We start from the raw sequence: 14627 nt of genomic DNA, 5'->3' as shown, positions 1-14627 counted from the left end.
GTTCAAAATTAGTCCAAATCTCCATTAAATGACTTCAAATTTTATATACAACCTCCTTATACTATTTCTAACAAGTATGAAAATTTTGCTCGCCTGCAAAAGATAACTTCTGGAAAAGCTGTATTGTACTCGAAATAATCTTTAACATGCGAAGCATAGCGCGGTTAAATACTATGTTATGTGGGTTGTCTTGTCGACGTAAAAAGCTGCTCGCCTGCAAAAGCTATCTTCTGAAAAAGTTTTTTTGTACCCGAAAAAATCTTTAGCACACGAAGCATAGCGCGATTAAATACTACGTTATGCGGGTTATCTTGTCGACGTAAAAAGTTGCTCGCCTGCAAAAGCTGCTCTCCTGGAAATGTTGTATTGTACCCGAAAGAATTTTTAACACGGGAAGCATAGTGTGGTTAAATACTACATTATGTGGGTTGTCTTGTCGACGTAAAAAGCTGCTCGCCTGCAAAAGCTGTTCATCTGGAAAAGTTGTTTTGTATCCGAAAGAATCTTTACCATGCGAAGCATAGTGCGGTTAAATACTACGTTACGTGGGTTGTCTTGCCTATAAATAACTAGCGCATTTTAGTTATTATCTGCGCTTAACCAAAGCAAATAGAAAAAGTTTCCATAAATTTCTCATTTTTCTTGCATTACCAAATGTCTGGACGCAATGACCAACCAAGGTGCTATTATGGCAAACGTGCGATGTTGAAAGCATGTTGGTCCGATGGTTATATTGGGCGCAGATATTGGATGTATCTATATAGGTTTGGAGGCAATGACATAAATCATTGTATGTTTGAGGAATGGTATGATGAACCCATTAACCAGGAATACTACAAATCAATTTTGCAGTATGTTTGGAATACCAATGTTGAATACCAACGCCAGATCGCTGAAATGCAACAAGAAATTGAGGCACTGCAGGAGAAACTAAAAGAGGCGAATGAAGAAAAAAATAAAATAGAAGAGAAATTTAAGTGGTTGGAGAAAATACTAGGTGGTAGTGACTAAACAAACACATGTATGTGTTGAGTGTAGTATTTTATCTTTATGTTTTCCGTGTCATGTATTTTCATTAATTGTACTGAATTTAAATTATGTTAAATTGCTATATTTGTGTTTGTGTTGTAGTATTAAAATAACGAAGAACCGGAGAGATAAAAACATAATGCACATATAATATAAACAATAAAAATAGTTGTTATTATTTACTGAATGTCATATGTACATAAAATACAAAAACAATCAATGTGTCCCACATCATGTATGCTTTAGTGCATCCATTGGCCTGAGGCGCATTCCATCCCACCCGGCTATGCTATCAAGATCATCCTCATCACGTTGCCTCTTTATCTGAGGATGCGCTGCAACATGATCGTCAGTAGGGTTGGTAGGCTCGGTAGATGGGGTCGTCGGTCCAGTAGTAACCTACAGAATAATAAGATATTTTAGTATATGAAATATATATTAGTAATGTACGTGTTAAGTCATAGAAATATAAAATTTTCTTACCATGGTCTCGTCAGGCTCCTGAATATAATCATCTGTCGCAGACAGGTCAGTATCGCACACAGTGGCCTCCGTGACGGGCGAGGATGAAGCCTTAATAAATAAAACATAAAGATATTTATGGCTAATCAATGAGATAAAAATAAATTTAAATTTAATAGTAATACAAGCATACCTGCACCTGCAAAAGATCCCCAACATCCCTCAATGATGAGCCATAACTCAGTCGGCGTCCACTATCCATAGCTCGTACCGGACGAACATCAGAAACCATCGATGCCTCTGGAGGGTCAGGAAAATACGCATCCCAGTCATGTGAGGTAATGCACGTGCCCGCGATCAACAATAGAACTGACGGGGTCACCTGCAAAGTCCCTGGAGTAAGCCCCAGGCTAAATGAGGGCATATCACTCGGATCAGGATGGTTACCCGACTGATCAACTCCAACATCCTCAATATCATATGGAACGTACCGATCGCCAGCGCTATAAATGGGATTCCCGACGAAAAGTAAGGTAACACTACTGTACCAGCCCATATAATCATGCTCAGTATACATCCTGCGCGGTGAAGGGGGGAATCAGGTCAAGTCGTCGGTCCCAAGTATCAATCTGCGCCTCTAGCCATGTCATATATGTATCGTCCACCCTGGAACGATCATCCCGCTGGTAATGTGTGGTAAGCCAGGCGGGCGGTGGCGGTACAAGCTGCAGGTGGCCAAACTGGCAAAATACCCGCTCGGTGGCATGGTGCTCCACAATATCAAGGCACATCAACGGCACGGAAGAGCTCCACATAAGTCGGTCGGTCGAGCAATAATCGGGCAAGCCAGCTATTAGCTCGTCGCTATATGGCTTCCAAATGAACTACTAAGTAACAACAGAAAATGTGAGGATAAGCAACACATATGAAGCCATGCCAAGTAAACTAAGGTATACATTTACCTGTGCACCCTCCAGCAAATCCAACAAATTCCTGCACAAGGGGAGATTATGTCGAGCCTCGTACTCTCGTCCATATCCCCGCCTATCAACCCACCTCCTAGCTATAGGGAGAAACGGAGGTGGTGCACCTAGAGCTAAGGGTGGTAGAGGTGGCTGCAACTACAGGAAGCGCTCCCAGGCCCAAACCTAATATACAAAGTGGACGACGAAAAATTTAAGTTATATGTTTACTGGGTATTTTATAATGAATAGGGTATTCGACTATGTTTTCACCTGTAGCAGTGGCAAAAATCTAGCAATGTCGTGCTGGGTGCTCATGCTCGCCCGGCACATCTGCATGTGCAAGTAACCGAGAACGGCAGCACCCCAGCTGTACTGACGTAAATCATCTAGCCGCTCAAGATGATGAAGAAATCTCAAGCTGACTAAGTTGCCTGAAGTGTTCGGGAACAAAACCCCTCTAAACATAAGGAACAACAGCAACCTCGTATATCGGTCAATATGTAGATCCGGTGTATCATGCGTAATGTCATCATGCATCGCCTCCAGATGCTGCCGGATGGATGTCAACTGCAGACGACTAGCCCTACTCAATGTACGCTCATCCGTTGGCGGAAACCGGTGAGCCGCTGCAACATCTCCATATACTGATCTCATGCATACTCTCTTATGCCAGGCGGCGAAGCAACAGGGTGTCCATCAATGGGTAGCCCATACAGGACCTCCACGTCCTGAAGCGTGATAGTGGCCTCGCCAATGGGCAAATGGAATGTGTGCGTATCCGGTCGCTATCGCTCTATCACGGCCGTGATCACCGACCAATTCAGCTGCAGCCAGCCGATCTCCTCAATCCTATAAAAGCCCGTATCCTCGAGGTGTCTGACTATACGGGGATGGGCAAGTAACTGTCCCTCCCATATGTGGGACGACCTATGATCGCCCCTGTAACGACAGTAGCTCCAGGCTGGCAGGTCCGGCATGCAAAGGTAGAACCTCCATGTTGTCTATTGTAAATTAAACAATACTAATTTCATTATTTCACTTTAATATGTTAGTTTTATATTGACAAGGTGGGTTGCTCTAATGGTAAGCACCCTCCACTTCCAACCAAGAGCAAGGTGGAGAGTTCTTGAAGGGAAGGATGCCGAGAGTCTATTGGAAACAGCCTCTCTACCCCAGGATAGGGGTAAGGTCTGCGTACACACTACCCTCCCCAGACCCCACTAGTGGGATTATACTGGGTTGTTGTTGTTGTTGTTGTTGTTGTTGTTGTTGTATGTTAGTTTTATTATTTTACATAATTATACAAGATTTAATTATTAAATATTCACATATGGGTTCCGGGCTCGATATTTGAGGCTCAGTAGCACCAAGATATCCTGAATTCTTGTGTTCATGATTAGAAACTTTTTTCGATTTATCACTCAACAAGTCTGTTATTTTAAATGTTAGTTTTATTAATTAATATGTTAGTTTTATTATTTTACATATTAGTTTTATTATTTTATATGTTAATTTTATTATTTTATATGTTAGTTTAATTATTATTTTTTATTTTATTACTCACTTATTTGTAACTATAATAAAATTATATAATTATACAAGATTTAATTATTAAATATTCACATATGGGTTCCAGGCTCGATATTTGAGGCTCAGTAGCACCAAGATATCCTGAATTCTTGTGTTCATGATGAAAAAAATTTCCCGATTATCACTCAACATGTATGTTATTTTAAATGTTAGTTTTATTAATTAGTATGTTAGTTTTATTATTTTACATGTTAGTTTTACTATTTTATATGTTAATTTTATTATTTTATATTTTAGTTTTATTATTATATATTTTTGTTTATTACTCACTTATTTTTAACTATAATAAAATTAAATAATTTATATTTATAATTATACAAGATTTAATTATTAAATATTCACATATGAGTTTCGGGCTCGATATTTGAGGCCCACTAGCACCAAGATATCCTGAATTCTTGTGTTCATGATGAGAAATTTTTTTCGATTTATCACTCAACATGTATATTATTTTAAATGTAAGTTTTATTAATTAGTATGTTAGTTTTATTATTTTACATGTTAGTTATATTATTTTATATGTTAATTTTACTATTTTATATGTTAGTTTTATTATTATATATTTTTATTTATTACTCACTTATTTTTTACTATAATAAAATTAAATAATTAATTTTTATAATTATACAAAATTTAATTATTAAATATTCAAATATGGGTTCCGGGCTCGATATTTGAGGCCCAATAGCACCAAAGTATCTTGGAAATATTGTTGTTTTCTCATACTTAGTCCGGAAAATATTATTGTTTTTTCGTGTTATTGTTTTACGATTGTTGATTAGAATTGGACAGAGTTTGTGTTTGAACTATTAGTTTTTTTTGACGTATTTTTGGGTATAAGAGATACTTAAATGATTAATTTCAATAACTACAATGATACTATGCTAAAGAGAACTACATTTCACTACGCTAAAAGGGCACTACATTAGGCCACAAGATACCATTGGAGGGAACTAAAGTAACAATTTATCTATTTTACTAGTCTTTAAGCAAATAAATAATCTAAATCGGATAAAAATAACAAATAAATTTAATCACAAAACATTCACGAAAATACATATATCACAGTAAAAAGTAACTAGTTAACATTTTTTTTAACAACTAATAATAATTTCTCTATTTTTACTAATTTTTTAGCACACTAATATCATAGTCCGGATAAAAATAATAAAATAGTTAAATTGCAAAACAATCACAAAACAATATAGAACACATTAAAAATAACTAATATGGATTTTTTATACGAGTTTTAACAAAAACTAAGTCGGAATACCTCGATTTAAGGTGTTTGGAAAGTTGAAGATTTGGCGATTTGGAGCTGAAACAAGCAACCCACAACGAGATAACGCCTTAGTTAGGATGTGGGACCGAGAATCTTTACTTTTTATGGGACGGGTGAGCTCCACTCGAGCTTTTTTGGTCGCTAATGGGGGGACTGCTCTTTAATTATTTTAAGGGGGGAGGGGGGAGTTCTGTTTGCAACAAGGGACGGGTTTATTTAATAGGTATAGCATTGTTTATTAAGGTATTATACTATAGCGCCTTAATAAATGACGATATACCTGGCCGCCTTGTCAAGTTTAAATATAATACCTTTTTAAAGGGCGCTATACCTTAAAACTCTTTTTTCCACATATTTCCGTGTTTGAATCTAAAAGAATCACGTTTTGGCTAGTAATGTTGGTATGACATCTTCCAAATTTCTAGATATATTTGATAATTTTGAGGACAGTTGTATAATCTTCCTCTTTTTCTTATATTTCTAAGTTTGTAGTCAGACTTTCTTGGATTTCGAGGACAGATTGCCCAATCATCTGATATTGTTTGTTGAACAAAATCTTAGTTGGCTCCTAAAGATTCCAATCAGGTAAGTTTATTATATTGATAAAGAAAATAGTACAAAATACAAACCCTTGAACAGAAAACTATAAAAAGAAACAGTATGATCAATAATTAGCCACACACCCAAAAAAAAAAAAAAAAAGACACTAAAATGCATTATCAGTGGATATAAACTAAATGCATAAGCAGAAAAACCTACACCATGTCTATTTAATTCATTCACATTAGATGAAATATAATTGATTCATTCATAAATAACCTAATAAACTAGGCACCCTTTTTGTTTCTTATCTGTTAGAAATTACCAATGCAATATGTAGGATAAAATTCACAAATCAGCCATTGTAATTGAAAAATAGCCAATGTCATAAAGTTTCAATATCCTAAAGTTTCACTAGTGAGATTTGGAAGCTACATAACAATAGCTATTTTTTAATTATAGGAGCTGAAAAGTAGCTATACGGCGTTATTACTACATGATGATTGGTCAAACCCTGTCTAGCCCATCTTAAACTGACAATGAAATCATGGACTTGGGCTTATGGGTTTGATGAGTATAGAGCAGCCATTGGGTGAGAAAACATAAGCCCGTTAATAAATATAAATAGAAAAAATGATATTGTATAGCCGCTCTTAAAATAATAGTCGAAAAAATATATATTTTTTGTGTATATATACATTTTATGTGTTATATACAAAAATTATATAAATTTTATACACTTTTCGGCTAACGAATATAAATGGTTTTTGGCGCGGGCTAAAAGTGAAAAAAGTCCTAATAAATATGAACTGTTGTTTGGACATTACACCACGTAGGCTCACCCATGATCCAACCCAATTTCTTTAGTTCTAGGTTAGGGCTTGACACTAAGTTGTAAAGGCTTTTCGTGTATGAACTTTGAAATAATTATTTTTCAAAAGAATTAAGCTAAATCGTCAACCGTCCAACCGCTTAAGCTAAACCGCCAACATATATAGAATATATGTATAATTGTGTATACTCAGTATATAATTTATATATACTAACTAAGACGAGTAAATAGTGAACCCAGCCGGCTATTTGAGTAAAAATCCCTAATTTTCAATTTGATTCTCCATTGTTTGCCAACATTCAACATTTCGCATTAAAGATGAACGAGACCAAATTATAGAGAAAAAAAATCCTAAAAGAAGCCTAATCATCATGGATGATTGATAGAAATGGCCATATAAGGGATTGGTCTTTAAATATTGACCTTATTTTTTCATGTAATTAGAAAATAACATCTAGACTTACATATGCTTATTTCTTGTTAGGAATGCTTTTACCGGATTAGTAGATATTATGTTATATTTACTTTACCTATTGTAGATAATTAAATTTTGTTGGATTTAAATCCGTAAGTGGGCCTACGTGGCATGTGGGTCGTGCCCGGTCCTAAGTGGGTCCAATGGATACTTTCTATTTTTTTTAAATATCTAGCTTTATCTTGAGGGTGTAGCAATATGTGTCTAATTAAATTTTCCGTCCCCCCGTCCCCCCTCCCCTCCCCCGACCTCCAACATATTAAAAAACTAACTCCTTGCCACAAGTTTTACACTTAGCCCTATTTTTTTCTCTTAGTTGAGTAAAAAATGGCCAAAATCTATTAAAATGGACATCATTTGGATTATTATTAGTTGGGTTAACTTCAGGAGCAGGACTAGTGGGTGTATCGTTATCCGGTTGCATTCATCAAAATCTATTTTTTCATCATCATTTTCATCAATAGTTGGATTACCATAAAAAGCATTCATATATTCATGATTTAATTGTTCACCGGGTGCAATATTATGGCAAAATTGACTCTCGGTAAATTGTAATAAACTATTATCGCTATCAAGAATAGGAGGTGTAGGACGGGTGACAGGTATGGGTCGGGGAGCCGGGGAAAGTGGAGGAAGAACAGATTGGCCACTAGATTCACCACTCTTGGATTTTTCCTTATTTTTACTAATTATTTTTTTAAGAAATAAGTCATCTTAATTAATCAAGCAATACAGAGTAAATAAGACAAACAAAACTATAATATTAAAAAGTAAGAGTTGGAACGAGTTTACCGAATTGACGAACAACTTGTTGAAAATTAATTATCGTTGAAGACTTGAAGATTTCAATTCACCAACTTCACAATTTTGCACAAATTATAACAATAAAGTAAGCAATTATAAAAGAAAATTAGAGAGAGATTGATGATTTTGTGAGAAAAATGAAAGAATAAGGAGATATTTATTGTTGAAAATAGGAAAAAAGTGTAATTATAAAAAGTTTGGGGTTAAAACAAAGTTTGGGGGAGGGGTTAAATGGCTATTTTATAAATAGCCAAAGGCTATTTTGGCAGGTAAAAAGGTCATATTTTAAATGCCATAACGGCTATAATGTGGCATATTATTTTTTATTTTTAAAATTAGCCGTTGGGCCCGAATAGGCCCGTTTACGATCGTTTGAACCGGCCCACTTCCCAGCCGGTCCCGATCTCGTGGGCCTAGCATATGGGACCGACCCACTACCCAACCCACCTCCCCACAGTCCCGACCGTTTAGGCCCACCGCCCATTTAGGCTTGCGGTCCTGGGCCAGGCCCGATTCTAACCGGCCCACATGCCACCCTTAGTGTAGGACATTCATTCACATACTGTCATGTCATCGTACTTTTGGTGTAATTAAGGATCAGCATTTTCGTGTAGTAAATATAGTAGGTGTATGTGTCACGACCCCAAATTTCCTCCGTAGGATGTCGTGATGGCACCTAGTCTCTAAGACTAGGTAAGCCTATCAATGCGGAATAATAATAAATATCTGAAATAAATAAACTACAATTCAAACAATTTCAACTCCCAAAACCCGGTAGAAATAAGTCACAAGCTTCTAAGAATTTATTCTCAATGTCTCTATATGTCAAGGTCTAAATAAAATATAAGGAAGTAACATAAAATGATAGAAGGGGACTCCGGAGTCTGCGGACGCTGGCAGATATACCTCGAAGTCTCCGTGCGCAGGTAACTCACTGACGTCTATGCTGGTAAAATGTACCTGAATCTGCACAAAAAGATGTGCAGAAGCGTAGTATGAGTACACCACAGCGGTACCCAGTAAGTGCCAAGCCTAACCTCGGTAGAGTAGTGACGAGGTCAGGTGAGGCCTTACTGGAATATAATAATGGCATGGTAAAATATTTATCAATGTAGTAAAATAAAATGACATTGGAAATGAATCAAATAGTATGTCACATTTAATGACATCAAATAATTACAAATAATATCTCGTGGAATCAAAACAGAATTTTCTTCAACTTTATGAAAATCACAACAATTAATCGAAAGCAACTATGGCCATAAATCAATATCAACAAGGGCACTCCCGAGATACCGCCTCGAAGTCCCAAATCATAAATAAATTCACAATATCTCATGTCCTTATATCACCGCGGGAGCCTTCACAATTTATTTAAAGAAAATATTTTTTTTCCGAAATAGCATCCCGCGTTTTAGCCACCCTTATCACACCGCATGACTTCTAGTAGTTCCCCTACTAGCCACGCGTATCAAGCCACCCTTATCTCACCGCATGCGTTTCAACACCCAGACCTTATACCACCGCATGCGTATCAATATCACAATATATCACAATTTGCACCTCAAGTGCTCAAATAATTTAACTTGCCAAAATAATTCAACAACAATATTTTTTCACAATAAAGAGCTCACGGCTCATGCCAAAATAAATCATCAATAATAGTTTTCCACAATAAAGAGCTCACGTCTCATGTCAAAATAATTCAACAATATTTTTTCACAATAAAGAGCTCACGGCTCATGCCAAAGTAAATCATCAATAATAGTTTTTCACAATAAAGAGCTCACGGCTCATGTCAAAATAATTCATCAATAATAATTTTTCCACAATAAAGAGCTCACGGCTCATGTCAAAATAATTCAACAATAATATTTTTTCACAATAAAGAGCTCACGGTTCCCTCCTAGTGAGTATAAAAATATTCAGGAGTAAATAGTTTAGAAAAATAATATTTCAAAATCTTTACTACGTTGCTTCAATATCAAGTTTAAAAATGTCAAATACTTCATATTAATAACATTTAATTTAAAGAAAATCAACCTTCAAATAATGCACAGAATAAAAGAAACCAAGTTTCAACTAAACAGGTAAAACAATAAGTAAGAAAAGATCAAACAAATTTGAAGTATATATCTCAGATCAATGATGAAGAATATAACAAGATAAAATAATTTAATAAATGCGCAACAGTGATCTACACAATTTAAAAATATAATCTTTCGCAATTTAGTCCGTGTACACACTCGTCACCTCGTGCACACGACTTTCAACACATTTTAATAATCACATCAATACCAATCCTAGGGAAAATTTCCCCCACACAAGGTTAGACAAGTCACTTACCTCGACTTGCTCCAATTTAACTAAGTATTATGCTTTTTCCTCGATTTTCCGACTCCGATCGACTCGTATCTAGTCATAATTAATTTGATACAGTCAACAAAAATTATAATAATCAATTTCATAAGAAAATATTATATTTTCATTAAAATCCGAAATTAGCTCAAAATTTGCCCGTGGGGGCCACATCTCGGAATTCGGCGAAACTTATAAAATCCGACAACCCATTCAATTACGAGTCTACCCAAACCAATTTTATCAAAATCCGATAACAACTCGACCTCCAAATCTTAAATTTTCGCTTTTTAGAAGATTTTTGCAAAAATCTTGATTTTTCTTCCATAAATTCACGGATTCATGATGTAAATGAGTATGGAATCATGAAATATAATCAATATAGGATAAGGAATACTTACCCCAATGTTTTCCCGTGAAAATCGCCCAAAAATCGCTCAAGAACCGTGCTCCAAAAATCCAAAACGAAATGAATGAAATGACCATTTTTGGTCCTTAAGTTTCTATCAATCCGTCACTAAAAGTCCATTTTTCGTCACTAAAAATCCACCAGAAACAGCTCTACCAGTCTTACTTCAATTGATCATAACTTTATGTACAAATGTCCAAATGATAAATGGTTTACATTTCTGGAAACTAGAATCCACCTACTACAACTTTTATGTTATTATTCTGATTCCTTATGCATTGCGAGATATAGGCTCCCAACGTCGGCTGCATGCATCAGAATTTCTGGCGAAACTGCTCTACCAGCCTTCATTCAATCCATCATAACTTTCTGTACAATTGTCCAAATAATGCATAGTTTAACTTTTTGGAACCTATAATCAAACGACTACAACTTTCATGTTTTGAACACCTTCTGATTCCTTATGAATTGCGAGATATAAGCTTCCAAAGTTGGCTCCACGCACGAAATTTCTGCAACAGAAATTTCTGCAAACAGAAATTTCCAGCACTTTGTCCGAAATCCATTCCGTTTACCTTCCGAAATCTACCCGAGACCCTCGGGACCTTAACTAATTATTCCAACATGTCCCAAAATACCATACGAACTTAGTCGAGGCTTCAAACTACATCAAACAACATCAAAACGACGAATCGCACCTCAAATCAAAATCAATGAACTTTGAACTTTCAAATTCTATATCTTGTGTCGAAACACATCAAATCAATTCGGAATGATTTCAAATTTTGCACACAAGTCATAAATGACATAACTGAGCTATGAAAATTTTTAGAATCGGATTTCGACCCTGATATCAAAAAGTCAACCTCTCGGTCAAACTTCCCAAAAATTCAACTTTCGGCATTTCAAGCCTAATTCCACTATGGACTTCCAAATAAAATTCTGATCACGCTCCTAAGTCCAAAATCACCATACAGAGCTGTTGGAATCATCAAAATTCTATTCCGGGGCCGTTTGCACATAGACATCCGGTCACTATTTGAACTTAAACTTTTAATTTTTCATCAAAATTCCATATCTCGGGCTAGGGACCTCGGAATTTGATTCCGGGCATACGCCTAAGTCCCAAATCACGATACGGACCTACCAAAATTATCAAAACACTTATCCGAGTCCGTTTGTTTATAAAGTTGACCAAAGTCAACTCAGTTGAGTTTTAAAGCTCTAATTCACATTTTAATTCATTTTTCACCTAAAAACTTTCCGAAAAATTTTTACGGACTGCACACGCAAGTCGAGTAATGATAAATAGTGCTTTTCGAGGTCTTAGAACACAGAAATTATTAAATTTAAAGATGACATTTTGGGTCATCACATTCTCCACCTCTAAAACAAACGTTCGTCCTCGAACGGAGTTAGAAAAAGTACCTGTGCTTGTGAATAAGTGTGGATAACGGCTACGTATATCATGCTCGGTCTCCCAAGTCGCCTCCTCGACCGGATGACCCCTCCACTGAACCTTCACGGAAGCGATGTTCTTTGACCTCAGCTTTCGAACCTGCCTATCTAAAATAGCCACCGGTTCCTCAATATAAGATAGATCCTTGTCCAACTGAACCGAACTGAAGTCTAACACATGAGACGGATCCCCGTGATATTTTTGAAGCATAGAAACATGGAATACCGGATGAACTGCAGAGAGACTAGGTGGTAGCGCAAGTTTGTAAGCCACCTCTCCAACTCTTTCAAGAATCTCTAAAGGCCCAATATACCTAGGGCTCAAATTGTCCTTCTTCCCGAACCTTATCACACCCTTCATAGACGAAACCCGGAGCAATACCCGCTCACCAACCATGAATGCAACATCATAAACCTTCCGATTCGCATAACTTTTCTGTCTAGATTGGGCTGTACGAAGTCAACCCTGAATCAACTTAACCTTTTCCAAGGCATCCTGAACCAAGTCTGTACCCAATAGCCTAGCCTAGCCTCGCCCGGTTCGAACCAACCCACTGGGGACTGGCACCACCTACCATACAAGGCCTCATACGGAGCTATCTGACTGCTTTACTGACAACTGTTGTTGTAAGCAAGCTACGCAAGTGGTAAGAACTGATCCCAAGCACCCCCAAAATCTATCACACACGCACGAATCATATCCTCTAGTATTTGAATAGTGCGTTCGGACTGCCCGTCCGTCTGAGGGTGAAATGTTGTACTCAACTCCACACGAGTACCTAACCCTCTATGTAAAGCCCTCCAAAACCATGAGGAAAATGTGTACCCTGGACAGAGATGATGAATACCGGTACACCGTGAAGTCTGACAATCTCGCGAATATATACCTGAGCCAGCTTCTCTGAAGAGTAAGTAGTAATCACAGGAATAAAATGAGCTGACTTAGTCAATTTATCCACAATCACCCAAACTGTATTGAACTTCCTCCGAGTCCGTAGGAGCCCAACAACGAAATCCATAGTGATCTGCTCCCATTTCCATTCTGGAATTTCCAACTTCTGAAGCAATCCACTCGGTCGTTGATGCTCATATTTCACCTGCTGACAATTTAGGCACCGAGATACATATTCCACTATGTCTTTCTTCATCCGCCTCCACCAATAGTGTTGTCTCAAGTTTTGATACATCTTTGCAGCACCTGGATGAATGGAGTACCACGAACTATGAGCCTCCTGAAAAATCAAGTGGCGCAAACCATCTACATTTGGCACACATAGCCTTCCCTGCATCCGTAATACATTTTCATCTCCAATAGTGATTTCCTTAGCATCGTCGTGCTGAATTGTGTCCTTAAGGACAAGCAGATGGGGGTCATCATACTGACACTCCCTGATACGGTCATAAATAGAAGATTGAGAAATCACACAAGCCAAAACTCAGCTCGGCTCGGAAACATCCAGTCTAACAAACTGGTTGGCCAAGGCCTGAACATTCAAGGCTAAAGGCCTCTCTGCTACCGGTAAATATGTTAAGCTGCCCAAATTCTCCGCTTTACGACTCAAGGCATCGACCACTACATTGGCCTTCCCAAGATGATAGAGAATGGTGATATCATAATCCTTATGCAACTCCAACCATCTTCGCTGCCGCAAATTAAGATCCTTTTGTTTAAACAGATATTGTAGACTTCGGTGATCGATGTAGACCTCACAATGGACACCGTACAAATAATGCCGCCAAATTCTTTAAGGCACGAACAATAGCTGCTAACTCAAGGCCGTGGACCAAAATTATTATTATTATTATTATTATTATTATTATTTTTTTATTTTTTTTCCATGTACCTTTAACTGTCTGGATGCGTAGGCAATCACCCTACCGTCTTGCATAAACATCGCGCCGAGACCAATACGCGACGTATCACAATACACAGTATAAGACCTTGAATATGTAAGTAATACCAACGCTTGTGTCGGAGTCAAAGTGATCTTGGGCTTCTGAAAGCTTAACTCACACTCGTCTGACCTTGTAAATGGGGCACCCTCTTGAATCAATTTTGTCTTAATAGTTGTTCATAATTAATTACAGAATCGTCATTTAACCTCATGTTAACAAAAATCTCGTTGCAAACCTTCACAATACTGATAACTAGATGCGAGGCATGAAGACTTCATAATTAGTTACCCGAATTAACGAGTCACATTTAACGCCACCTAGGCGGGCACCTACCTCGTAGGTTAAAAATTAATAATTACAATACGAATTTGACAACTATGCACAGAGAATTTCATATAAGAATTTTCAATTAAGCCTAACAGGCATGACTCCCTATTAGTACTATAGTACAAATTTAATTTCACAAGGGAGAACTTAAACACAAGAATTTTTCTCACAAGGATCTCGTCCTTATATAACTTCCACCG

General features: G+C 37.0%; 1 protein-coding gene across 1 annotated transcript; it reads right to left on the bottom strand.

Moving 5' to 3' along the window:
* Nucleotides 1–2057: 2057 nt before the first annotated feature.
* Nucleotides 2058–3110, bottom strand: LOC138900162 (serine/threonine-protein phosphatase 7 long form homolog). The gene is made up of 3 exons (XM_070186877.1): nt 2727–3110; nt 2454–2612; nt 2058–2375 (listed from the first exon to the last, which is right to left on the bottom strand). Exons 1-3 carry the CDS (start codon nt 3108–3110, stop codon nt 2058–2060), a joined length of 861 nt encoding a protein of 286 aa, XP_070042978.1.
* Nucleotides 3111–14627: the final 11517 nt, after the last annotated feature.

Source organism: Nicotiana tomentosiformis, chromosome 10 (assembly GCF_000390325.3).
Source record: "Nicotiana tomentosiformis chromosome 10, ASM39032v3, whole genome shotgun sequence".
NCBI classification, from domain to species: Eukaryota; Viridiplantae; Streptophyta; class Magnoliopsida; order Solanales; family Solanaceae; genus Nicotiana; species Nicotiana tomentosiformis.
The sequence above is the reverse complement of the archived record's forward strand: the minus strand, read 5'-3'. Positions and strand labels throughout refer to the sequence as shown.